Below are 27,494 nucleotides of genomic sequence, written 5' to 3'. Positions count from 1 at the left end.
CCCATTTAAGAAATTCTGCCCTATTTATGAAAAACTTGTGAATAAACTGAAAATATTAAGGGGCCAAGGTAAACAAGATTTGACTATACCAATAGAAGAGGCCTTCCCCTTAGCACTCACATTTGCAGACACATGATTGAGAAATGTATTTGCAAAGGTTTATTTTCTGTTTCTGTATGGGTTTCAGTTAACAATAATAATAGTTGCCAATCTGTCTCTGTGAAAGTGCTGTTGCTTTAAACACTGTGTGCAAGTTTATGTCAGGGTTCGGCCCTGCCCAGACGTGAAACCTGAGGTCTCCTCAGATATGGAGGAAGGAGAGCTGCCACCCCCATCTATCCTACCAGCAAATCTTCATATATATTGATGATCCTAAGGAACCATCAGACCTGGACATCCTTGTTGAAGCTACAGCTTTTATCACAGATTCAAGTTCCAGCCTTTCCTGGAAATGCTGTGGATTGAACCTGTGACCTTCTGCATGCTAAGCAGATGTTCTGCCGCTGAGCCACAGTCTTTCTCTGTCTTCACTGATCTCGGATTCTTGAAAGAAGTACATGTGTGGTCTAATAATGCCAAGGTTGCAGGTTCGACCCTTGCATGGGACAGCTGCTTAGTCCTGCAATGCAGGGGTTTGGACTACTAGAGGATCCTCAGGGCACTATTTATCTACTTGCACCCGGAGGTGCTTTCGAACTGCTAGGTTGGCAGGCGCTGGGACCGAGCAACGGGAGCGCACCCTGCCGCGGGGATTCGAACCGCCGACCTATCGATCGGCAAGCCCTAGGCGCTGAGGTTTTACCCACAGCGCCACCCGCGTCCCTCTTAGACGTTTAGATATCGCTTAAAAGCAAGACCAGAGCCCTCCAAATTTCTGAATTCGTTGTTACCCGCCAGCTAACCATTTTAGACTCGGGTCACTGGACCATGGCTTAGATCTGCTGAAAAGGTATTTCAACGATTCCCATGTTACACTCCTCCTACTATAAGCCTTTTTATTTTGATGGTTAATTTTGAGACTAAAGACACGAACTCCCTTATTCACGAGAAAATCCTGCTAAAATTCACAGGACTGCCTCCTGAGTAAGGGCTTTTAGAATGTTGGTCTTTTCACCTGATGTTGTGTACAAGACATGGTTAAAGTGTATTGAAAGCAAACCCCAAATGCTATCAAGTGAGAACTTCCAAATGGAACAACAAAAGGCCGGTTATTGTTCCTGGGGATTTGAAGGCACTTAGCTTTTTGGCTTATACCCAAGGAAACCAATTATCTCCTACTGATAACATGCTCTAGAGTGTAATTATTCTTGATGCAACTATATGTACTTGGAAAAAATATTTTTAGTGGGCTGAGTTGTTCCCCAGAATATTTGAGTGTGCTGATATTTAAATCGTGGATGGTCACAAGTAAAAGGATTTGTATAAGTAAAAGAGCTCACCACATAAACATGCTTGGTGAGTATATAAGCCAAGTAGCCTGTACTGCCTTGTATTTATAAGGGGGGAAATACCTGTTCTGCCCATGTTCTCTACATTCTAGTTCAGGGATGGGGAGCTTGTAAAGGTAAAAGGTAAAGGGACCCCTGACCATTAGGTCCAGTCATGGCCGACTCTGGGGTTGCGGCGCTCTTCTCGCTTTATTGGCCGAGGGAGCCGGCGTACAGCTTCCGGGTCATGTGGCCAGCATGACTAAGCCGCTTCTGGCGAACCAGAGCAGCACATGGAAACGCCGTTTACCTTCCCACCGGAGTGGTACCTATTTATCTACTTGCACTTTGACGTGCTTTCGAACTGCTAGGTTGGCAGGAGCAGGGGCCGAGCAACGGGACCTCACCCTGTCGCGGGGATTAGAGCCGCCGACCTTCTGATCGGCATGTCCTAGGCTCAGCACCATCCGCGTCCCTTAGTCCCTGGGGAGCTTGTGACCCTTCAGATACTACTATATTACCAATAGTCCCAGCGAGCATGGCTAGTGGTCAGGGATGATGGAAGTTGTAGCATAGCAATATCTGGAGGACCACAAGTTTCCCTTCCTTGTTCAAGAATGGAAAAAACCCCACTTAGATTCTTTTTCTTTTGAGAGGGTGGGGAGGAAATGCAAAGTCTTTACATGTCTTTCTTCGGCCAGAAAAATTCAGGATCTTACTTTCTCATTGCCTGCAGTTTGTTATTAAACATGCCACCCTATTCACAGCTTTTACAACAATTTATTTAGCACTGGTAGTGTGCTGGGTGCTTTGAATTTTAAAGCTTTGGAATAACAAGTAGGCATGCTGTTATTGTGAAGTACTGATTCATTTACTTTTACTCCAGCAGAAGATAGTAACTTGTTCTCTTACGTTTTAAACTTTTAAGGAGAATGAAATGGGAAATACTACTTTCTGGAACAGATTGTCCTAGCGTATACAATGCTTCCAGTTATAAGGTTCAGCAGTGCTTTCTTTCTGTGGGTACTCAAGGGTACTTAGTACAGTGCAACCTCGGTTGTTGAACACTTTGGAAGTCAAACATTTCGGCTTTCGAACGCCAACAACCCAGAAGTGAATGCGCCTCGGAAGTCAGTTTTAAAATGTGCCTCGGAAGTCAAACGGCTTCTGGAGCATGTTTCTCCATTTTCTCCATTGCAATTGCCAGCCGGCAATTGCACCTCAGTTGTTGAACGGTCTTCCGGAACGGATCACGTTCGACAACCAAGGTTCCACTGTACTTGGCGCCTTTTTTTTCCAAGAAAAAAAGCCCTGCCATCTAGTAATTTTATGGTGATTTTTTTTTTTTAAAAAAAATCAAGTACTTGTATGACTACGAAATATAACTTGTTAAAATGCTCACTTCATTAGGAATTTGCATAGATTCTTGCAAAAAAGTAGTTTCAACAATATTTGCACGTTCAAAATAGGTTGAAAATTTTGGTGAAATCTTGTGTTTAATGTGCGTTTGGGAGAGCGCGGCACTTTTAAGAACAGTTTCTTTCCATATTTTAAAAAAACAACAAAAAACAACAAAAAGAAACAAAAACTCAGATCATATACACCTATACATTTGGTTACAGCAAACTCTAGAGCCAAAACAACAGAAAATCTCCCACAAACTTGCAATCCATGGCACACAAAGTGAAGCAGCCAGTGAATGTTGCAGTGGCAGGCTCCAGCCAGCATAGACAGTAGTCAGTGATAATGCAAGTTGCGGTACCACAACTTCTGAAAGGCCTCAGGTTTCTCCTCCTTGTAGGAAGGTGTTTCAGTGCATATGGAGGACCTGAGGAATCATGGTTTCTGAACCCATGGAGAAGAGTCTCTAAATGTAGTTCTATGCATTTGGCATAGTGGATGGCATTATTTCCTGACCTTACAGAGGACATGCGTAGGTCGTTCTGCATTCGTTAAAAACGCCAGAGTAGATGCCGAAAAGATTTTGTGATTTCTTATTTTTTAATTTGTCAGCAAGGTCTAGAATTTAATCTCTTGACACCACTATTTGCCTTAGATTTTTAGGCTGTCTTCTAGAAAAGTCAGTTCAGTTATTGGTATCTCTACCTTACATTTTCTATGGTTTAAGAGAGAGATTAAAAGAATTTATTGAGTTTTTCTGCAATCTCCTTATCCTCCTCCAAGACAGTTGTAGCTCCTTTGTCAGCCAAAGGTCAAACCACCTCTTTGATTAGTTGCCAGATTCTGATATAGTTAAATATGTTTAATTCCTCAAATTCATTCCTTTTGTTCTTTATTGTGTGCTTTTGCCATTTGTGATCTTTTGTTGCCCTTATTTGACCAAGACTTTCATTTCCTGAGAAAAGGTCTTGACTATCTACCAGCTTCCTTACTAATTACTTCCTTACTTCCTTACCACTCTAGTGTCCTCTTGGACTTTGTGGTATTCTTCATTCTTTGTACTGTACATTTTACTTGAGCGTCTTAGTAGTTTTGGCTAACCTCCAAGCATTCTGGGAAAATTTAACCCTCTTAACTTTCTTTTTCAACTTTCTTTTTAACAATTCCCTCATCTCCGAGAAGCTTTCTCTTGAAATAAACATGACTGTGTTGGACTTTTGTCTTAATTGTTCATTTACAGTTGAATTTAATAGCACTGTGCTCACTCTTCTAATCAGTTCCACAGCAGTTATGTCTGTATGCCACTTAGACTTACACTGAAGATAAAGAAACAGGGAACAAAGCAATTTAAAAACACAATAACAGCAGCTAAAACATAAAAATTGGTTTCTCATTTGTTTGCTTAAAATAATCCTTAATAAACTTAACTTTGCTTAAGTGAGACTCCTTTGACTTAGTTGAATATCACCCAGTATATACAGGGTGATTTCCATAATACAAAGATTTCCATAATAAAAGACAAAAGTGGAAAGGACCTAACAGAAGCAGAAGACATCAAGAAGAGGTGGCAAGAATACACAGAGGAACTATACCAGAAAGAAATTGATGTCTCGTATACCCCAGGTAGTGTGGTTGCTGACCTTGAGCCAGACATCCTGGAAAGTGAAGTCAAATGGGCCTTAGAAAGCATCGCTAATAACAAGGCCAGTGGAAGTGATGATATTCCAGCTGAACTATTTAAAATTTTAAAAGATGATGCTGTTAAGGTGCTACACTCAATATGCCAGCAAATTTGGAAAACTCAGCAGTGGCCAGAAGATTGGAGAAGATCAGTCTACATCCCAATCCCAAAGAAGGGAAGTGCCAAAGAATGCTCCAACTACCGCACAATTGCACTCATTTCACACGCTAGCAAGGTTATGCTTAAAATTCTACAAGGCAGGCTTAAGCAGTATGTGGACCGAGAACTCCCAGAAGTGCAAGCTGGATTTAGAAGAGGCAGAGGAACCAGAGACCAAATTGCAAACATGCACTGGATTATGGAGAAAGCTAGAGAGTTCCAGAAAGACATTTACTTCTGCTTCATTGACTATGCAAAAGCCTTTGACTGTGTCGACCACAGCAAACTATGGCAAGTTCTTAAAGAAATGGGAGTGCCTGATCACCTCATCTGTCTCCTGAGAAATCTCTATGTGGGACAAGAAGCTACAGTTAGAACTAGATATGGAACAACTGATTGGTTCAAAATTGGGAAAGGAGTACGACAAGGCTGTATATTGTCCCCCTGCTTATTTAACTTATATGCAGAATTCATCATGCGAAAGGCTGGGCTGGATGAATCCCAAGCCGGAATTAAGATCACCGGAAGAAATATCAACAACCTCAGATATGCAGATGACACAACCTTGATGGCAGAAAGTGAGGAGGAATTAAAGAACCTTTTAATGAGGGTGAAAGAGGAGAGCGCAAAATATGGTCTGAAGCTCAACATCAAAAAAACGAAGATCATGGCCACTGGTCCCATCACCTCCTGGCAAATAGAAGGGGAAGAAATGGAGGCAGTGAGAGATTTTATTTTCTTGGGCTCCATGATCACTGCAGATGGTGACAGCAGTCACGAAATTAAAAGACGCCTGCTCCTTGGGAGAAAGGCGATGGCAAATCTAGACAACATCTTAAAAAGTAGAGACATCACCTTACCAACAAAGGTCCGTATAGTTAAAGCCATGGTTTTCCCAGTAGTGATGTATGGAAGTGAGAGCTGGACCGTAAAGAAGGCTGATCGCCGAAGAATTGATGCTTTTGAATTATGGTGCTGGAGGAGACTCTTGAGAGTCCCATGGACTGCAAGAAGATCAAATGCATCCATTCTTAAGGAAATCAGACCTGAGTGCTCACTGGAAGGACAGATCGTGAAGTTGAGGCTCCAATACTTTGGCCACCTCATGAGAAGAGAAGACTCCCTGGAAAAGACCCTGATGTTGGGAAAGATGGAGGGCACAAGGAGAAGGGGACGACAGAGGATGAGATGGTTGGATAGTGTTCTCGAAGCTACCAACATGAGCCTGACCAAACTGCGGGAGGCGGTGGAAGACAGGAGTGCCTGGCGTGCTCTGGTCCATGGGGTCACGAAGAGTCGGACACGACTAAACGACTAAACAACAACAACAACAATATACAGGGTGAGTCTTTTAAAAGAGGCCCTGTGGAGCATGTGTGCTCTGTATCCATTGGGACTTCTTTTAAAGGACTCACCCTGTATATGAGAGAGAAAAACTGATGATTCATTAGGACATAATTGTACCTTGGTTGTCGAATGCCTTTGCACTCATACGTTTTGGCTCCCAAATGATCAAAACCTGGAACTCTGTGTTCCAGTTTTTGAACATTCTTTTGGAAGCCGCCTGTCCAATGCGGCTTCCGCTATTGTTTCTGGCATGCCTGCGCAATCGAGATGCGCATGCTGTGCCTTGGTTTCAGAAGTCGAATGGACTTGTGGAACGCATTGTGTTCGAAAACCAAGGTATGACTGTACATGAAAGATATATTGACTCCAATTAATGATGATCCAGACTGAATAGGGTTTTAGTAACAAAGGCAAATGATGTTTTTTAACACTCCTGAATGCCTAGTGTCTGCCTTTGGAGAGGAAGAAATACATTTTGCTATGTTAATTGGGCTTTGGTATTTTATGTGTACCAGATTGTGCTTTATTGTTTTGCTGTCAGCAAGGCTATCTCATCTGGTTCTGGAATTTAATAAGAAGACAAATCCTAATATTTTTAATGAGTAGACAACCTTTTAGAAATTTTGGACGGACATCATCTCTAAAGATTTGGATTTCCAAAATAGCTTACTTTCCTATTTTAAAAAATCACGGAATTGCCGCATTCTGTTAAGTGTTAAAAGACTGTCTATAATCTGTCACTACAAAATTATTTGTGTGGTAAAACAGTTCTTTACTTGCTTTAATTGTAGCTTGGGATGGAGTCTGTATCTGAATAAATATATTAATGTTACCAGTTCCAAGGTGTCAAACGGCAAATAAATAAACATCCATGTGTTTGCACTCCTGCAGTGCTTGTTCCCACCTCCCCCAAATATCTGTATCCTTGATGTTTTTCCTCAAAACTGTGCTCAAGCCAAATCACCTTAAACTGTCCAGTTGTGAACAAATGCATGTGTGCAACAATACCCAAGGTCTGCCTGCACATCTAATGTATCGTTATTACTTTGGTGATATGCTTGAATACTCTGGCAGAAACACATTTCTGTGAATGGAATTAAGAACAGAACAGAATTCTCAGTGACGTTATAAGTCTGTGCTGGCAGAATGCACTCTTGCAGATGTTCAAAGCTGTTCCTATTGCTGCTCGTTTTGACTTGACTCAACCCAGAGTTCAAAAGATTTTGCAGGATGTGGTGAGATGCATTCTTGCATGTCAGAGCAATAACATAACTCCATGCTAGGTTAGAAAAGGCAACTCGTGGAAACTTCACATCACTGCTGTGTGAAAGTGATCAGAGAGCTTGGTCTCATTTGTGGTTAAAAACTGCTGCCTCTTCAGTAAGCATGACACAACTTCCCTTATTACTGTACTACATCAGGTACAAGAACCAATCACTAATGAAAAAGCACCAATGGAGACTTGTATGTTATTTACCAACGAACTCAGGTTTAGATCCTGGAACTACCTGAAAAAAACCACAAGCTATAGTATGATGCTAGGACGACTCCTGTTACTCCTTTGTGCTTGAGCAATGATTATTGTGAACATTATGTTAATCCTTTCTTTTGTTAGATACAATTTAAGAACCCTCAGGTGCAGTTCTGTCCTTATGCTTTGGTTTTGTGGTTTCTGCCTTTAATTCAAAAACACACCCACCCACCCTACACACAAAGGGAGAAGCTGTTACTAAATAAGCACCCTACACATTTTCCTGATGTGTGCTCAGCATGGTTTTGAAAAATCACATAGCAGAGCTATTAGAACAAAAAGAAGAGTCACATTGACTTGGCTTACATCACTAATGCAATTATTGAAATTTACTATAATTCCATAAAATACACAAGTGTTCCTTTTACTGTGAAGTTCATATAATCAACAGTCTCAATGTTCAATAAGTCAAAGTAAAAATGACTTGAAGGGGGGGTTGGGGGGGCACCCTTTGGGTGCAGCCCAAGGATGGAATTTAGCGTTGCGTTCTTCACATTGTTTTGTCTGTGCACATATTCCAGCTTGCCATATGGAACAACACCCACCCATACGCACTTCTCTGGAGGTTTTCCTGTCCCCGCTTCCAAAAAAAGCGCCAATTTTGGGGGTACAGGGGGAGGAGAGGGGTAAGCCCCATTACACAACCAGAAGTCCTTCTGCAGGGCTTCCACTGACAGGACTGGTTAGTTGAACCCTGCTCCAAAATTTGCAGCTGAATCCAGCTGTCCTTGTTTGACTGCATTTTTTCATCAACATCATCATTGAAGTGTGTTTTAAAAATAATCCTTTCACTCCCCACCATATGGCATTTCAGAGGTATGAAGCATCTGAACATCGAAGGCTCATTTAGCAGTCTTTGTCTCCTGCATGTATTTGTCTAAAGGGTGTTTTTTCACCCATCTAGGCTAATGGCTACATTCACATTCTCTGGCAGTGAATTCTAGGAGTTAATTAGGAATTGTGTGACATAGTCCTTTTGTTGGTGCTGAACCTAATGCTGAGGAATGTTTTTAGGGGATCCCAAGCTCTACTATTAGGAGAGAGGAAGAAAAATCTCTATACTCCCCCCCCACCCCACCCAAAATACAATTCCTAATTTTATAAACCCTGCTGCTCAAGTTGCCTGTGGACCATTCAAACTTGAAGGATCAGCGTTGGTGGGGAAAGTAGTGCACACAGGCCGCAGGATGCCCCCCCCCTTGTGTGTTTCCTATCATTTCTTGCTTTTCTAGCTGAGCACTCGTCAGTAGTCCTCCAACAAGGGAAATTTCCATACAAGCATGCTATTTGGACTGTCGTAACAGTTGAACTCCTACATTGTATTTGGAGTGCTCATGATATGTGTTGCAAGGGTCTTATAGCAAAGCACCTGTTATAGGTCAGGTTGCCCAGAAAGCGTAACGTTTGCCTTACTGGCACGGAGCTGCAATCAGCATTTTTGTTACCGAACACCTAACTCGCTAGGCAGCTTCCACTTCCTTTAAAAGTGTGTTCTTCTAATGCTTTCAAGGTATAAGGTGTCAACACTTAAATAGAAGTGGGTTTTGTAAAGGAATATGTGTGCATTTTTGTTTGACAGGAGTTGACCGGGCATTTGACAGACTAATTGCTTCTTTCCCAGTTCAGATCAGCCGCTTGGGCATCTGAAATGAGGTCTGCATGGAGGCTGGTAGCTCATTCTTGAAAAATAGGAAAGGGCAGCGCTCGAAATAATCTTTCTACGTAGTAGCTCTTCAGCGAACAACAGCAACTGTGTCCTGATATGGCTTCCTATTATGAACTAAAATGCACTGAGTTCTGTATTCATTTCCTTCTTGATAAAAACAAAGTGCTTTTGACTAATTCACAGTGAAGGTTGGGAAAGATAGCGAAACAAAGGCATACTATTCTCCTGGGGTGTCTTGGTTGTTAAGGTAATTGTTGAACAGCTTATTCTATTCCCAATCCAGTGTTTGTTGCCACTTGGAACATTTTATGTGCTGATTCCCATTTAATGGGATCTGCAAAAACGTTTCCCTTAATACATCAGCTTTCTATCCAGCACCATTGAAGTTCTTCCCCAGCAAGACTTATGTACCCAAAAGATGTTTGAATAAAATAGATATTAGTTAGTAGCATTCATGAAATATGGCTAATATGCTACAAATTTGTAATATAGGTGGGTGACAGCTGTAACCTAGTGCCCTCTAAATAGTTTTGACTACAATTCCCATTAACTTCCACAGTCTTGGCTGTGGTGGCTGGAGCTGATAGGAGATGTAGTTCAAAACATTTAGAGAGCACCAGGTTGGAAAAAGTCTGGTATAGTGCAAGGAAAGAGATACAAATCTATTAGATGGAGTGCTTTCTGTATATATGAAGAAAGAAAGGTTGTATAAAAATGGATTGAAAAGGGAAGACAAAGCACAGCTCTATTTTTTTTACATAAAAAAGGAAAAATTAATTATCAAAGATGGGAGATAATTATCCAGAAAGGTGAATTAGACAAAAGAGTCAAAGAGAAAGAGAGATCATTTTTCTTTCTTTTTTTACAGTGCGACTTCATGACAGCATATCAGAAGAAGGATTTCATTACTTAGTCTTCGATTTGTAAGTATGTCTGTTTGCTACATACTGCACCGAGCTCCTTTTCTAAAGAATGAGATTGGGGTGCGGGGAGAGCCCACAAAGACCCTGGGGGTATTCTGTGTGTTTCTAATATTTGACAGGTAAAAAGTAGCCATAAGTGGTTCATGTCATGGTAGTGGATGAATAAATTATATCTAATTGCATATTGAGATCCACTGAAGCTGAATGTCCTAAGTGGTTAACCCATTTCGTGATCTTGGTTCCAATGCTTCTATGGATTCAGCAGATGGTGTTGAGTGAGATGCACTTTCTCAGCTTCAGCTGCCTAACTGTAAAATGGAAATATAAGTTAATTTTCTTGCTGAGATTCTGTATGAATGAAGGAGAGAAGGATGGTAAAGCACTGTGTATTTTTATGGGTGTGTGTGCAAGGGTTCTGCTGTCTTGCCGATAAGGCATACATACACCCAGTAATTTTCTCCCTTGAAACTTGAGCATTAAACCTACTATCCAGTTGGTAGACAGGTTTGGTGGGATTGCCCTCTCCAAGCCACTGTATACTACAGGTACTACAAACACCTTTAGTATTTGTTGGCTAAAATCAATGTTAATCTGAAACAGTTCCACAGTTGTAGCCAAGAAATAATGGTAAGGGAGTACAGTATTCACACTAGGGTTGCATGTAGTTCCCAGTGTTCGGATCTAAAATGATTGGCTTTTGATCACTAATTGCAAGTGTTCCCTTTGAGGACTCGAATTTTCGATGGCTTTTGTCAGTATTCAAAATGAATGCTTTGCCAATAATAATTGTCTTTCCTTTAATTTAAGGATTTCTCATGGGGGAAAAGCTGTTGTTGGGCAAGAAGCCATGCAGTGTAGGAGACCTTCGTGCCCCACAGGTCCTTCCCCAGGGGGTAGGATTCTTCCTAAACAGCAGGTTTCCCACCAGCAGCCCTTCAAATCATCCCCTGAGCAAGCAATGTCCCCATCAGTTTGCAGCATAGGGCAAGTTGAAGAATGGTTGTATCAGGCTGTGGAAGGTGGGCTTGTGCCTACCACTTATTCTGCTGTTTCAACCATTGTGCACACCTGCTTCAAATGGTCTCCCCAATCTTATTTCACACCAGAAGCAGGAACAAGCAAACAAGCCAGCCAGCTCCTGACTAGTTAACCATTGTAAAGAGATTATCAGTATTACTTCAGTTCTTCCATCTTGGAAGCATGTTATTTCAGTAATACACATGGCATCGATGCCTGCTGTGGAACAGAATAGAAAATATGATGGAGTATTTGAGCAAAGTTGCATTAAATTTTGTTATGCACCTGTGTACAAATCTTTGTTGCCAAGTTGAAGGGGAGTACACTTATGAAAGGATATCAAGTGCTGCAAAGATAAGGTTTTAACATATTTTATTAACAGTAATTCAGTTAATGTACCTACTTGTGTAGAGTGCTTTCACAATCTTTCTTGCATGTACAGACAGCCTTTAAGAACCAATTTTTGGTTCTAAAATAGCGAATAGCCCTTTTCACTTACACTTGATGATAACCTATAGACCTGAGAAGCAAAGTGTGCCTAAATGGTTAGTGAAGCATTCATCTATACCATCTATGTAAAGAGGCTGTGATCTGAAACCAGACCTAAGCATGCGCAAAAATTCAAATTCCCTTTAACGGAGTACAGAAAGATCACTTTTCTTGCAGATTTCCAAGCTGTCCTTGCATAGTGTGCAAATTTTTATTTGTTGCGCGTGAATTACTTCCCCTTTGTGTCCAAAGAAAGTAGAAGTTGCATATGAAAGGTCCATGTTTCTAATTGCAAATTCAAGAACAACTTGAACGAGGGCTCCCCCATGTCAATTGTATGCATAGAAGTAGATGTAATGGGTTTTAATGGGGTTTCTTTGGAAATACACCCCTGTTCAGAAGCCCTACACATGTATTCATCTGAGTGGGACTGTGCAAAATATGCATTCCCTCAACGTCACACATGCTGGCTAGCCATACCCCCTGGCATAAATTTCTGCAAAGATTGAGCTATTGTATGATTATCTGTACATACAAAGCCTCCTCCATCTCTGCAGATGTGAGATTAGCCAGTGTGCACAGTGTCAGGGGCATAGCTAGCCAGCATAGCCCAGCTCAGGCACTGTAAGATGGTTTAAATAGAATTTCTGAATGTTGTTAAAGAAGCCTTAGGGTTACCTTGGTTGTTTCAGTTCTCTTGCTTAAACAATTGGCCCAGGCTATTCTCCAGTGTGTTGAATTGTGAACAAGGCATTAGAACATAACTGGATCATAGTTAATAATTATGTGAGCTGCCTTGATAAGAGACAGATAAATGCCAGATGCCTTCTGAATAACATGTACCAGTATTACAAAACTGTTCAGTGAGGAATGTGGGGAAATGGTGTTCTGTTACAGTCTAAGGTCCTATTTTTGGGAAACATTCCGAAAAAGCACAAGAATTGCTGGTAAAGATGAGAAGAGAGTATGAAATGTTTTGTTTAGCAGGACTGCATTTATGAAAGATTTATGTAATAGCATATTATTCAGTGAAATGCCATGCTGTTACGGGAAACGAGAGGCCACCAAATGTAAAAACATGTAGCTGCAGTTTAAGTCATAAGGCTATTGTTTTGCCTAATTATGCCCAGTGTTGAAATCTATTTTTGTAAAAGAAATACATTGGGCTTCTCACTTCTGGAGCACATTTCTTTTTGTCAAGAAACACTGGAGCAAAATTGTAAAGGTCATAGATGTTAGTTAATTGACTTTAAAAATTCTCATTTCAACCTCTCAGGACAGCACATTTTGATGTGTTTTTTAAAAACCTAGCAAACAAGAAACTTTAATATTAAAACAGTCAGCTTAATAAATAGACACTTTTATTGTGAAAAGTATTTGTTGCCTTATTGGATAGTTATTTTCACAATGAAATGTTGAAAGTGGTAAGATGGGGGGGGGTTGCCTGTGTATGCATGATTCTGTTTATATAAGTATCACTGTAAATCTATTACAAAATCCATAGTGAGCTGGTTGAAGTAAAAATTCAGCCATAGTGAGATGTTTACACAAACTTACTTTAGACTGCCTGCCTTCTTTCTTATAAGCAGTTTTTCCTCTTTATTTGTGAAATACTTTAGTATCTCCAGTGGAACAATCAGAAATAGAAGAATAAATTGATAGTGTGAAGACTGAAAGGCCACACAGGGACAGGCAGATCTATTGTTTAAAGCATTTTTGCTCAGCTCTTCAGCCAAAAAGGCTCTTGGATCAACTTCCATAAGATCAATAACAAATAAAACAGTCATAAGAACATTAGCAGAGACGCGATAGATCAGACAAACGTTTCCTTTAACAGAGTGGCCAAACAGGTGTCTCTGTGAGCAGGAACAATAGCCCTCCTGCTTTTCTTGCCTCTGTCCAGCTAAAAAATGCAGCACAGAAGGAAAAAGGGAGGAAGAGGAGGAGGGAAGAGGAATACAAGCAAACTCAGGCATCAGTCCTTAGAGCTAAAATACTCCTACATTGATCAGGTTCCTTTAGCTTTAGTGGCATCAGTTCAGAGAGAAGCCAAGTCAAATGGAGCTGTTCTCTCAGCCAAGCTGAGAGAGTGGTTCGGCTTCCCAACTTCTCCCTTTGTTGTAGCTTGATGGAACAGATAGATGACAATTGAGGAAAAGCCAAATGGAGCTTGTCTGTCAACCGAGTGGATGGAGTGGCCATTAGTGTGATATAAATCCTTTCAAGTTATTATTGTGCCTCTTCTACTAAAAGTGGACACCCATAATAGAGAGGTTAATTACTTACCAGATCCTGCATTTCTGAGTTACGAAGATTCCATAATGAAAGCCCATCATAATGCAAGTGATTTTCCTGCACGTTAGAGGAAAAAACCGAGGAGAATAAAACTTACTGGAACTATTTGGTATTGCATACAAATATCTCAGTGACGAGGCCAGAACAGCAGGTGGCTGAAGGTCAACATCCCAAAGGGCTGCTTCACACCTTATCTATCAGGGGTGGGTAACTGGATCTGGCTGGTGGGGTAGATAATTATCTCCCCCATCCCTCGCAGGCCAAGCTTGGCAGGTGGATAGGAGCCGCCCACCTGTCAATCACCTGACATCACAGTGAGATTAGGCAATCTTTTTTCTTTTCTTTTTTGCCGCAGTGGGTCTTGCAGAGCGCTTTGCAAAATGGTCTGCAAGACCAGATACCTCATTTACTACAATATCCAGTATCCTGCAGATCTATGCACCAATAGTTGCAGTGGTGTGAACCTCCATGTGTGAGGATAATCCATGATTCAGTACTTTTGCAACACTTTGAATAGTTTGGCAGTATAGAATTCTCTCACATGCAGGATTCTCGATTATTTTGTCTGATATATATAAAAAATGCTTTATATCATTAACAGAGTCACTGGAGGTGAATTATTTGAGGATATTGTTGCAAGAGAATATTACAGTGAAGCAGATGCAAGGTAAGTGCTGGATCTCAAGGCTTTTAACTGCTGTTTATTTACCTTTAATGTGGTATTTGGCACCATAATACAATGATGGTTGGGGTTTGCCATCAGTACTGACTTAAAAGTGGGAAACATTATCAGCTTGCCATGCAAGGAATTCATTAATTTATTGGGCAACCCTAGTTTGATGATGCACTCATTATAAGGATGGTGGCTTTAGTCTGCTGTTTAGTCTGGGACATGGGTGGTGCTGTGTTCTAAACCACAGAGCCTAGGGCTTGCCAATCAGAAGGTCGGCGGTTCGAATCCCCGCGACGGGGTGAGCTCCCTTTGCACGGTCCCTGCTCCTGCCAACCTAGCAGTTCGAAAGCACGTTAAAGTGCAAGTAGATAAATAGGTACCACTCCAGTGGCAAGGTAAACGGGGTTTCCATGCGCTGCTCTGGTTTGCCAGTAGTGGCTTAGTCATGCTGGCCACATGACCCGGAAGCTGTACTCCGGCTCCCTCGGCCAGTAAAGTGAGATGAGCGCTGCAACCCCAGACTGTACTTAACTGTCAGGGGACCTTTACCTTTACTTACTTATTATTAAACATTAAACATTGAAATGTTACAGTGGTCCCTTTACCTTTACCTTTAAGGGATCAAAGTATTTCCCCTTCATCTAGTGCACCTTTTGTCAGGGGAAATCACACTGTCCCAGAACTTTAGTATTATTCATATATTATTCTTACACAATCCTTTTTTGCTAGGAAAGTGTGGTTCTCAGTTAGCCCAACAGACCCATCTAGTTTCCTCCATTGAAATTTGGAGTTCCACATTTATCGCTGTGATGAGCACTTCTCATGCTTGTCCACAACACAAAAATCCATGCCTGCTGTTTTCTCGGTTTTTATATAAAGCACATGGAAGCGGTTGAGTGATTCCTGCAGGGGGGAACACATTTCAGCATGCTGGTGATCTCACCTGGGCACCACAGTGTTCCTAAGCCTCTTTCTACATTAACTAATTGCCATTTTACAGGGAGCTCCAGAAAGTGGCATGGGTGGGTGATAATATCTGAAACAATCCTTTCAGTCTCAGTGAGTGGTGCCCACTGGTACAAATAATCCCTTTCAGAGAACATTTTGGCCTTGAGGAGAACAGTGCCAATAGATCGAAATCTCCTTGCTTGTCTTTCTAGCCTGAGCACACAGTCCCCATCAGATGCTTCGCTCAGGGGCGCTCAAGATGAAAATACTTTGATTGCTGGATTTGGGTTTCTTCCTGTTGCACCATGCAGGAAGATAGACCCACTCCCTCTTTCCTCTCTGTACTCTGCTGTGCAAAACAGAAGGGGGAGACAGCTTCTGTGACTAGGTAGTGGTTCTTAGATATTTTTGGGTTATGGACCCCTCTGAGAATCTGATGAAAGCTGTGGACAGCCCCCCCCCCCCCATGCGCATACATACAAAATTTAGCACAGTTAATTTTATTATTTTGGCATACGTGCCTGGTTCATGGACCGCCTGATGAAGCCGATGCATGGGCCCCAGGTTAAGAACCCCTGATATAAACTCTGCTTTCCACCTCTGCTGATCATCAAACACTGCTTCTTCAGAGGTCAAGGGCTTAAGATTCAGTTACGTTTGCTGGTATTAGAGACGGTGGTCATAACCCAGAGAATTGCACATACAGTTCTGTGTATCTAAAAGGGCATTTTCACTATGTTTTCTAAAACCTATATGTTCTTGCCCTTTTCCATTCCCAAAGTCAAAGTGCAATTTTAAAATTTTCCTAACTTTTAACAAGTAGTTCCCTATGGGAGATTGGGGGGGTGGGGTGGGGAATCTAGGACCAAAGCATTAAACAGGTCATTGTTGAGCCCCTCATCTGAAAATCTTCTTGTTCATTCATATGAACGTTTTGGCATTTTCAGTGTGTTTGACCTTGGCTGTAAATATGCTAAGTACATTGGGAAAAGCTTTCGGTCTTCTCGGCCTGTAGACATCCATAAAAAAATATCCAAATATGGATGTGTAAAATGACAAACTGTGTGTTTTTGTGCCCAAATCAAAGTGTCTTAATTTGTATCTTAAATTACAGCTTAGTTCTCTGTGCTTAGCAAGAGTAAACATACTTTATGCAATGGTTTAAAGAAACATAATAAAGTGTTTGGGCTTCCTTTTATTACTTTTGGACATGCCTGCTAAACATACAGCTGTTCTAGATTAAGTGTTACAGATCCTCAATGAATTGCACTGATAGTTTTCTGATTTCCCCCCCTTATAATTCAGGGGCAGCATTTTGTGCCTTTTTTTAGTTATTGTTTAATTTGTACTTCTCCCTTTCTGTTCCTCTTGTACAAGTGTTGAATTTGTATTTGTGTGTGTGTGTTTGTGTTCTTAAATATGTTGTGGTTAGTGTGGATTGGATAGCGCAGGTGCTTAAAAATCCAGCCATTGTGCCACTCATTAGACACCATGGAGAATGTGCACAAATTAGGAGAGTGAACAAAGTATTGTACAGTGGTGCCTTGCAAGACGAAATTAATTTGTTCTGCGAGTTTTTTCGTCTTGCGAATTTTTCGTCTTGCGAAGCACGGTTTCAAAAGAAGTTTTGGAAAAGCTTCAAAAATCACCAAAGTCTTCAAAAACCTCAAAAAAGGCTACCACACCGCGTGCAACTGCACCTCTTCAAGCAATGCACCCTGGGTATTAACGGCTTTAAGAAAAAGGAAACAAACTTGCAAGACGTTTTCATCTTGCAAAAGCAAGCCCATAGGGAAATTCGTCTTGCGAAGCAACTCAAAAAACCAAAAACCCTTTCGTCTTGCGAGTTTTTCGTCTTGCAAGGCATTCGTCTTGCGAGGTACCACTGTACATATTTTACAGTCAGTTTGTATAACCTCCAAGTCAAATGGGACAATGTATTAACCAGTGAATGTCCATGGTCTTCAAGTTGAGAATATAGTGTGATTTGCCAGCATCATTAACATATAGATGTATTGACTATGCTAGTGGTTCCCAAACTCCCCTCAACTGACCACCTTAGAATTGCTGATGGTCCTGGTGGACTTACTTCATGGTTTTTCTGCCCTTTATAACAGTTGCAGTGCACTGTGATAGGTGCTCTATGGTTTTGAATTGTATTCTGGACACTTTCATTTCTGTTATTGTATTGCAGCTTGCATTCTCCCATAGAATTCAGATTATAGCAGAATAGAATGCAGCATAAGAAATAGAAGAAGCAATAAAAATAGAATTAAAAATCAATATAAAGATTTCATGCTGGCATGCCATCTAAAAGAAGCTCACAGTTTGTGAACCCTTGGACTAGGCAATATGCAGAATCAGTGGTACACAGTCTTCATAATGTCTGATGATGTGCATAGTGACCAGGTTTTTTTATGAATGTTCTCTATCCTATTCACATTGGCAACACTTACATTGTTTGCAAGGACTACCAAAATAAACAGCATCTAGACTCACCCAAATAATTTGCAAAAAATTTTTTTTATTGTTTAACTAAAGATTGCCATTTTTTTCCTAACATTCCTGCCATTCAATGAGTGGGAAATACAAGACAAAGGATTCTGTCTAATGATGTCACATGTTACGTGTTAAATGTCCTTTCTTTTCTTTCTTTTTTGGTAAATCTTAAAATTTCTGTACACAGCATTGCTGTGTTGCAGATCAGCGTGTAATTGAAATGTGTCCAAAAATGTGATTTAATTACTATTATTTTTATAATTTCAAGTTATTTTCATTTTGATTTTTGCATTTAATGTGATTATGTGCCTTTAAAATGTTTTTTCCCTTCCATTCTGCCCTTGTATCTCTGCAGTCATTGTATACAGCAGATTCTAGAAAGTGTTAATCATTGTCACCTAAATGGCATAGTTCACAGAGACCTGAAGGTCAGTATCTGGTGCCCATAGGTTGGCTAAGAAGTGTTTTTTCTCTCTCTCTCTTTCCTTTCCTTTTCTTGGCTTGAGGCTGAAGGGTGGGTTCGGCTGAGAAGTCCCCTTCGCTTTCCTTTCTCATCCTCAGGATGACAAATGGATAATGCATGGTGCTGCTTTCAAGTTTGCAAGTGTCACAGGTCTAGCATACATCACGGTAGAAGCTGAAATAGGTGTGGCAAGACAAAGTGACCTTCCAGGATTTATTTTTTCCCCGCCACTTATCTCTGTGGTATGATAGATATCACCACAAACATTGGAAGGAGCTTGCACCTGCCGCATAAACTTCGGCTGTGATGTATGTCAGCCTGCAGGTATTTTGAAAAACACCACTTCTGTGCAGAGACTTTGGGTTATAGTAGCAGAACAAGTGGTTTGGCATTGCTCTGCTAGAGTAGGACAAACCCTCAGGCAAGAGCAAGCATGTAATCGCTCGGCTAAATGAAACCATGAGGAGTGAGTAATTTGCCTTAAAAACGCATTACTCCCTAAAAGTAATATTAACTGCAGTTTGGCTGGTGCAAAAGAACCATCACCTTCAAATAAATAGAAGGATCAAACAGCACCAGATATTTAAGACAAGCTTGCAAATAGCTCTGGGAGGTTATTTCTTCATCTGTATATGAAATATATGGCCAAAAATGAGATTTGTGTGTAAAAGTAGACCCCATTTTGGGCCGTTCCTCCTTAGCACTGCTGAAATCAAAATGAGCTGCTTCATAGCAGCACGCTCACGTCTGAGGAAGTTAGCTACTCTAGCCGAGGAATGCGGGTCCATTTCCGGAGGTTGTGCGTTACAGTCTCTGTTTGCTGGTTTTGCACTATAACCCAGTCTCACTGAGGGTATACAGACAGTGAGTGTACGGCTTGGAACTAACACACGCCCCCTGGTGTTTGCATGCAGTCATTGCATTCAGCAGATCCTGGAGGCTGTGCTACACTGCCATCAGATGGGCGTAGTCCATCGGGACTTGAAGGTGAGTAATGCTGTTGGGGAAGAGAGAACCTGCACCACACGGTCTCAAAGCACTCCTTTTAGCTGCATTTTTGCATGTAGAGGGGCAAAGAGGTGCCCACTTGCTGACTTTCTGGTTGTCTGGACAGTTCTGAAAGCTTCCACATAAAAGAGACACCAAATTACCAAATCCCCCTGCAGATTTAGAAGTACTTTCCTTTGCTGTTCTCCTTTGGCGTATACGTCACTGAAGCCGTGGATAGGAGCGAACCTGCAGAAGAGTTATCAGGTGATGCTTGAGCTCGTCGTCCCACATCAATCCATGTCGAATCAAAGAGTGAGAAGCTGTGACTGATTGTGCTCAGCTGCCAGAGGCATCTCTTTTTACCTCCCAGAAACCTTCTAGTCCATTTTACTTTGGATGTTTCTTTTCTCTGCTCTTCAGGGTCACAAGATGGAAGGACAGATGTGTTTTGCCACTGAGTGCATTGGGATGCTTTGCCATCCCTGTTACCACCACCATACATATGTTCAGCTATTCAGCATCAGCTTCCTATTTTATGCAGACTGCTGGTTTCGTTGGCTTCACATTGTTCTTAGCATTTATTTATTTATTTGCCTTTTTATCTTTCTGCTTCCAGACTAAGAAAAAAAGCAAATGCCGATTCATCTTGAAACCCATTCTTAAAACACACGATGCAATGGGTTTGGGGAGGGGCCTTGAGTAAGACACTGTCCATAGCCTCCCACTCTCCCAGTTCCCCCACCATCGGCACCAGCTGTTCTTGTTTCTTCTCTCCTTCTTCATCATGACTACCATTCACTTGCTTGCCAGGCAGCGAGCCAATGAGTAAGCAGGCAGTAACATGTATTGCTTCTCCCTTCTCCCTACCACTGTTGTCCGAACGAGTAGGTTATAATGGTGAAGAAAATGAGCACGTCCCAGGAGTGTGAGGGAGCAATAAATCACATGGAGTATGTTTATTAGAAGAAGCAAACAAGGCCTGCTCAGGAGCTGATTCCTCCCATCATCCCTCTGCATCCAACCAGTCCATGACAAGAAGGGATCTTGCCAGTGACTCTGCCTGCTGGGTTATGGGCCCTTTGCAAGCGCCCGGCTATGTTACCGCTTGACACCTGCCCTGCTAGACGCTTGCGAAGGTTGGCAGTTCAAATCACCGAGACGGGGTGAGCTCCCGTTGCTCTGTTCCAGCTCCTGACAACCTAGCAGTTTGAAAGCACACCAGTGCAAGTAGATAAATAGGCACCACTGCAGCGGGAAGGCAAACGGCATTTCCGTGCAGTCTGGTTTCCATCACGTTCCATTGTGCCAGAAGCGGTTTAGTCATGCTGACCACATGACCCAGAATGCTGTCTGTGGACAAACGCCGTCTCCCTTGGCCTGAAAGAGATGAGCACCGCAATCCCATAGTTGCCTTTGACTGGACTTAACTGTCCAGGGGTCCTTTACCTTTTTACCTTTTCTATATGTATGTATGTGTGTGTGTGTGTGTACACACACACACACACACACACACACACACACACACACACACCTTATAGGTTAGGAAGGCTCACAAAGATCTGAAAAGTAAGCAGGGCATAATTTGCTAGGGTTTTAATGGAGATTTTGTACACCACGTTGATATATTTTTATATGAGTTTGCAGTACAGAAATGAATTCACATCATCCGAATTATTATCGTTGAGGAAAATTACACTTTTAGCTCCATTTGATACATTCTTAAACCAGTGGTATATGTTCTCTAAAGGACCTTAAAGTTGTCCATATACCTAGCAAGTAAAAGAAGAAGAAGAAGAAAATCAAAGGGGGAATTCCTTCACACTGAGGCCTCTGTATTAGCATTCATTAGTAGATTTGACATTGAAATCCTTGGGGTGGCTATAGAAAGCAGTGTTTACAACACCCTTCCCTAACCTGGCCCTAACCACCAGATATTTTGCACCACAATTTCAATCAGTGCCAATCGGCATGGCAGATGAAAGGGGATGATTGTATTCCAAAATATCCGGAGGGCAGCAGGTTGAGGAGGGCACATAACATTATTAATTTTGCTGTTTGGGGACAGCAGCCAGAAATAGGTCACTTCCAAGCTGATTGGATCTTGTATTCATTTGATTGCGTCCTCTATTTATTCGTGTTCTGCATAATTCTTCAAGACATCCATGGCTTGCATTACTTTGTAATGAAAGCATAGTGCAGGCACGTGCATTGTCATCTTTCTGTACTCAGAGTGTGTATACTTACACATCTGGATGACCATTTTATTGCATCATAAGATATGGACTCCCGAGTCCACAAAAGCTTATGCCCACAACACATAGTTCAGTCTTTAAGATGCTGCGTGACTCTTGCGTTGGTTTGATTCACAAGGAAAGATTCGTGCACACCTAAATCTGTCCTGTTGAAAACACTTGGAGTTGTTCTATTCACAGCTGAGCTCTTTTATGATTGCAGTTTCCGTAACACCTTTCAAATTATACAAACCCAATCACTGCATGGTTTGTTGATGTTGTTTTCACGGTGCCCTTCAAAAGGAGCGCAGAAGTTCTTGCGGTTTTATACTCATCTTGTCGCTACCAGGTTGACATGCAAAATGAATTATTCATAATTCCATTTGGCCTTGCGCTGCACTTGTCTCAATCTGTCAGTATCACTGACAAAATGAAAAGGGAGCTTCCACGTCTCCCCCTCCCCCAAGTATTAGTGCATTCTTGCTGTGCTGTTACATAACCAGTATTCCCCCATCACCTCAGAACTGAGTGGGGATTCCTTCGCTGCAGTGCCAAGAAGAAATATTATTTCTTCTTCTTCTTCTCCCAACCCATTTTTTAAAAGGCATTAAACATTGTTTTTGTTATTTCTCTCTCTTAATATATATATATATTGTTTTTCTATCCATTGAACCTCAAAGTAGATTGCAAGAATACATATAATAAGCAATACAACCTTGCATCTTGTTTCTCCCCTCATCAATCCTGATATTTTTAAACCATAAGCCAGTGGTTCCCAAACTTCTTTTTCCACTTCAACCTTTCTAAAGATCTTGCATCTTCAGCAACCTCCTAGAGCAGGTATTGGGGACCTTGTTTCTGTCAAGGGCTGCATTCCCTTTGGCGTAATCTTTCAGGAGTTGAATGCCAATGGGGGTTAAGGCCACAGCTATATATGGGCAGCGCTACTCCTTTTCTTTCTCTTTCTCTCCTACCTTCTTTTTCCTGTCCAGCAGCTTGCTGGGGGAGGAGCAGGTCGCTGTTTCCTCTCCCCTTTCCATTGCTGTAACCAATTTGATTTTTCCACCCACTGTCCTTCTCTTCTCACCCCCAACCTCAGACTTCGCACCAATAAAATTCAGCAGAGGACTTCAGGTTTCCCACCCAGTCATAAAGGTTGAAATGGATGGGTTTCGGTGGTCCTCCTCTTGAAAGAGTTTAAAACTTCTGAAATGCCTGAGCAGCATTTTACTATAGAGCAACCATGTTTGTGTCTTTTTAGCAAAAATTCTTCTGAGGGACTTCTAGTGAGGAAAGAAGCTTTTCATACCCGGCTTAGGTGTGCCTGAGATATGAAGCATTTTCAGTGACAGACAGGGTTCACATTCGCTGAAAAGCCTTGATCCAGACAGAAAATACCCTTTGTGGCGAAAGAATCACCACTGATTAAACAGGCTAGACCTTTGAATGCTCCGGAATCTCAGATATAAAACCCTAAACTTGAAGTTGGGAGCCTTTGGATATCCACGCAAAAATACGCTGTCTAGCCATTATGTTGACATGGCCTGAACAAGAGAGAAGCTAAATGATGGCCGCCTCTCTACTACATGCATAACTGCAGCTAAAGTGCAACTTTGTGATCCGGACACTGACTTGCTCCTTCCCTGGGAAGACTCTCAAGCGTATGCTGTTCAATCTCCTATATCTTTCTCCAGTTTGTGCACGTTTGTCCCATCCTCTTCAGACCTTGTGCATGACAGACACGTCAGCGTTTCCCCGTTGTCTTGAAATGGCTGGTGCATGTTCTTTTAAGGGGCAGAGTCCAGCAGCCCAGGATGTCCCTTTCGCTTGCTATCAAAGTGTGTGGCTGTGTTTGTAATGAAGCGTATTTACTTCCTTATGACAGTGATGTTTGCTTTACAGTACTTTGGGTCCAAAGATATTTGCTGACAGGTGTTAAGCACTTCTAAAGGAGCAGGGGGTGAGATCAGGTTCTTTTTATAGTCCCATACTGTGTGTGAATGGGCATTACTGTGTTTACCTACTTGGGAAGTATGTATGACCTGACAGCCTGGTGCTCTGGGTTGTTGAAGGTCACCAATAAATAGAAACATCCAGCGGCTTTAAGTAATTTACATAAGCAGTGCTTTCCAGGAACTAATGATGGCCAACTTTCGCCTCTCTGCCTTATGAGAAAGGCTCTGCGGATCAATTTGTCCAGAGTATAGAAATAGTATGGCAAACTGCTAGCAAGATTGGGTGGCAGTTTTAAAATTTATGCAATATTTTAGGGAGAAATAGTGCCCACCATTTGATGTTTTTTATGCCCAAATGAGGATGAACATCTTAGGATGCTTTTTTTAAAAAGGGTGACCGTGTTTGGTCAAACTAATTTAAATGAGAAGGGGGGGAAAGATTTTGGCCTGATTCGCTTGTCTCTCAATGTGTTGGTTGTGCTTATCAAGCAAGGGGAAAGATTCTGCTAGTTTAATGATAAAGTAGTTTTTAAAAAAATAATATGGGGAGAAAGTGAGAATGACTAAACAGTGGAATTTGCCGTTACAAATAAAGGGCTTGTAATTATTGTTTCTGATTTTTCAGGTGATCATGAGCACTTTGAAATATGCAATAGGCACAGTTTTTCTTCTTTACAATAACATTCAAGTAGCTTGTGAAGTGGTGGATGCAGGATTTGTGGAGAATATGCTCACTTAAAAATGCTGCTTTAAATCAGATGTACAGTGTAGTGAAGGTAGCTTAGTTTTTCCAACTCTCGGCAGGACCTAATGTCCAGCTGCTTATTCAAAAGCCTTTCTAGAGGCTGACAGGCTAGTCAAAGAGCCCTGGTGGGGCCTGAGGGCCAAACTACAAGTTGCCAATGCATAGTGGATAGCTAGAGATGGGTGCATCTTTCCATTTCAGTTTCCGCTGAAAAGAAATCATCATGAAAATTCACCAGCATATTAGGGCAAATTTCTCCTAATAAACACACTTTTGTAAGTAGTTTCCGCTGATGTATACTTTTAATAACCAGCAATTTTCCCTAATATTCATTTTGTACGCTATTTTCACAAATCTGTTCCTTTTTTGCACACTTTCTCCTAATATATGCATTTGTTGTAAACATTGATTGAAAAACTGCATAACAGAATTCAGAGAAGTGTAAATTTCAATAGATGGCTGTTTTTCAGTTCTGGAAAGTGTGAATTACATGGGTTTGCCTTCAAATGCGAACTGAATCAAATTTCTTTCCCATCTCTGTGTGTAGCTATATTTCCAATTTGTATTTAATTATGGGCGCAGGGAGAGAGTAACTAGGCTAAGCAGTCAGCAGGAAGAAAAGCTTTATCCCTTCTCTCTCCTGCAATGATGAGGACTAAAATCTCCCTTCCACATGGCTATTGGCAGCTGGTAAAGAAAAACAAACTTCCCATTGAAGCAATGAGAGGTTGTTGTTTTTTTACTAGCCCTCTAAGCTGCCCCAGAGGTGGAGAGAGCAACATTAGGACCCCCTGTATCTCTGAAGGGTTGGTCATCTGGTCCTTTGTGCCTGTAATTAAATGAAAAAATTAAATGTAAGTGCACTCTGTGCATTAAGTGTAGCATGTAGTTTGGCCCTGAGCTTTCAATGTGGGCATCTTGTTAACAAAGAGGGATGAAAAGAGCCCTGTGAGGAAGAGTCTTCAGAATCTATCCTGGAACTCTTCTGTTTTGTGTAGATACATTAAAATAAACTCATATTTGAGCATTTATCGATTTAACAAATTTATAAAACGCTTCGTGGTCCGAGGCAATCAACGCAATCAACGGCAGTAAATGCACAAAATTTAAAAAATAATTAAACAGTTTTTATAAACTGAAGACAATAAAAAAAAAAGTCTCTGCGTCTTCTTTGTAGGCGTTTAAAGAAATGATGACTTACGTGATCTCTCATTTCCCCCCATTCCCTTTCCTCTTCCCTCCATCAAGCCTGAGAACTTGCTCCTTGCCAGCAAGTCAAAGGGAGCAGCGGTAAAACTGGCAGATTTTGGATTGGCTATTGAAGTGCAAGGTGAACAACAGGCTTGGTTTGGTAAGAGAACATTCTGACTTACCCATTTCCTCTCTGTATCTATCCTGCTGTGCCATCTTATTCAAATGGAAACTAAGAAGCTGCCTTACACCACTGGCCAGTCTAGTTCAGTGTTGTCGACACCGATTGGCAGCAGCTCTTAGGGGTTTTGAGCCAGAGTCCTTTGCAGCTGTACCTGGAGATGACAGGGATTGAACCTGGGATCTTTTGCATCCAAAGCATGCATTCTCCCACTTCCTCAGGTGGGTGTGTTTTGGGCACTTCCTGTATTTTATCCCTAGTCACCATTCTAGCTGATTCTTCCCTCAAACAGCTCCCCTCCCAACACACCTCTTGAGAAATGCTGAGCATTAAATCTTTTTGTGCACAATCCTCCAGGAAGTTATTAGTGGCTTTTTTTCACAGCTCCCATACAGCTGAACCTACTTCACAGGGTTGTTCTGAGGGTAGCACGGGATCTGTACCACCTTCAGTTCAATGGAAGAAGAGCAGGGTACAAATTTACTAGGCGGTGGTCTCTTATCTTCATTGTCAAAATGAAGTTTTGTGAGCCCAAGACTTGATTACTGTCATTCTTTCCCCTTCCCCTTTTATTGGGGCCTATATCTCCTCCATATAATGATACCAGGTCAACCGGGAGTCACTTTGTGAACATGATGATATCATGATAATACATCGTCAGCCAGGGTAGTAACATCACTGAGGGAAAACCAGATCATCAAAGCTGTCTTGGAGTGTGTTGGATCACCTGTCATGTACCGCAGGCCTGATCCTGCAAAATCTCTTTAAGGAGCTCAGCTTACACCTGATTCTCTCTTAGCAATTTGCTGCAACCCTATAGAGCTCCCTCCAGGACGCTGGGGGAGGGAGAGCAGTTGAGGAAAGAAAATTCAGAAATTGGGTGGGGTGTAAGTTCACTTTTCTAGTGGGGCTGAATGAAGAATACAGGAAGCTTTCTCCCCATGTACCTGTTGAGATTCTCTGAATTCCTTCGCCTTTTTCAGAGCTGAAAGCATGAAATTCATGAGACCGATTCACAAATGCCTATTTCAGAACAAGGAGCAACAGATCTCTTTCCCTACAGATAGTTAAAGTTGGAAGAGTTGCTGAAAATGCAGTAGACTCACAAATATCTAAAGTATGTTGTAAAAGAATGACTGATGTTATATGGATCGTTTTACAAGAATGATACTTTCTTTTTTTAAGGTTTTGCTGGTACGCCAGGATATCTTTCCCCAGAGGTACTACGAAAAGATCCCTATGGAAAGCCAGTAGACATGTGGGCTTGTGGTAAGGTCTTTTTTATTTCTGGGATTTTCTTTTTCTTCCTTTAAAAGCCTCTGTAAGTGAGCTTTTATATTTCATTGCTTTGCTCCTCCTAAAAACCTCTGGTAGATACTATTTTTTATAGACCCATTTTTTACGGTATATAACTTTCCAAGACAGTTTACAATAAATCATTGCCATACAATTAAAATCATGTGGACGTGGGCTGGCATAAATTTGGAGGAGGGGAAGGAGAGGCTTGAAGGACGTTGGTAGGCAGGAGAATAGAGCTGGCCCCTCTTCCTCCTTCCTGGGCTGGATCAAGAGGCATGGGGAGCTGCATTTGAACCCCATTCCTGCTCTAGGGGGAAAGGGCAGGTACCTTTATTCAGGGGAGATTTGGGTGGAGTAAAGAGATAGTGAAAGGAGAATATATA

The 27,494-nt window shown here is 41.6% G+C and overlaps 1 protein-coding gene across 12 annotated transcripts in view; it reads left to right on the top strand.

The window, feature by feature from the left end:
* Positions 1 to 27,494, top strand: part of CAMK2D (calcium/calmodulin dependent protein kinase II delta) — a 144,564-nt gene that overhangs the window by 65,722 nt on the left and 51,348 nt on the right. For 8 of the 12 annotated variants that reach the window (XM_028745269.2, XM_028745265.2, XM_028745267.2 and 5 more), the window contains 5 exons: positions 10,081 to 10,135; positions 14,538 to 14,603; positions 18,412 to 18,484; positions 25,689 to 25,791; positions 26,998 to 27,081. In XM_028745269.2, coding sequence (XP_028601102.1) covers positions 10,081 to 10,135; positions 14,538 to 14,603; positions 18,412 to 18,484; positions 25,689 to 25,791; positions 26,998 to 27,081 — 381 coding nt within the window. Of the gene's footprint in view, positions 1 to 10,080; positions 10,136 to 14,537; positions 14,604 to 18,411; positions 18,485 to 19,433; positions 19,507 to 25,688; positions 25,792 to 26,997; positions 27,082 to 27,494 lie in introns of all 12 variants that reach the window. The other 4 variants (XM_028745266.2, XM_028745268.2, XM_028745273.2 and 1 more) reach the window with 1 other exon arrangement.

The sequence above is a fragment of the Podarcis muralis genome, chromosome 9, assembly GCF_964188315.1.
Source record: "Podarcis muralis chromosome 9, rPodMur119.hap1.1, whole genome shotgun sequence".
In the NCBI taxonomy this organism is placed as follows: Eukaryota; Metazoa; Chordata; class Lepidosauria; order Squamata; family Lacertidae; genus Podarcis; species Podarcis muralis.
The sequence above is the reverse complement of the archived record's forward strand: the minus strand, read 5'-3'. Positions and strand labels throughout refer to the sequence as shown.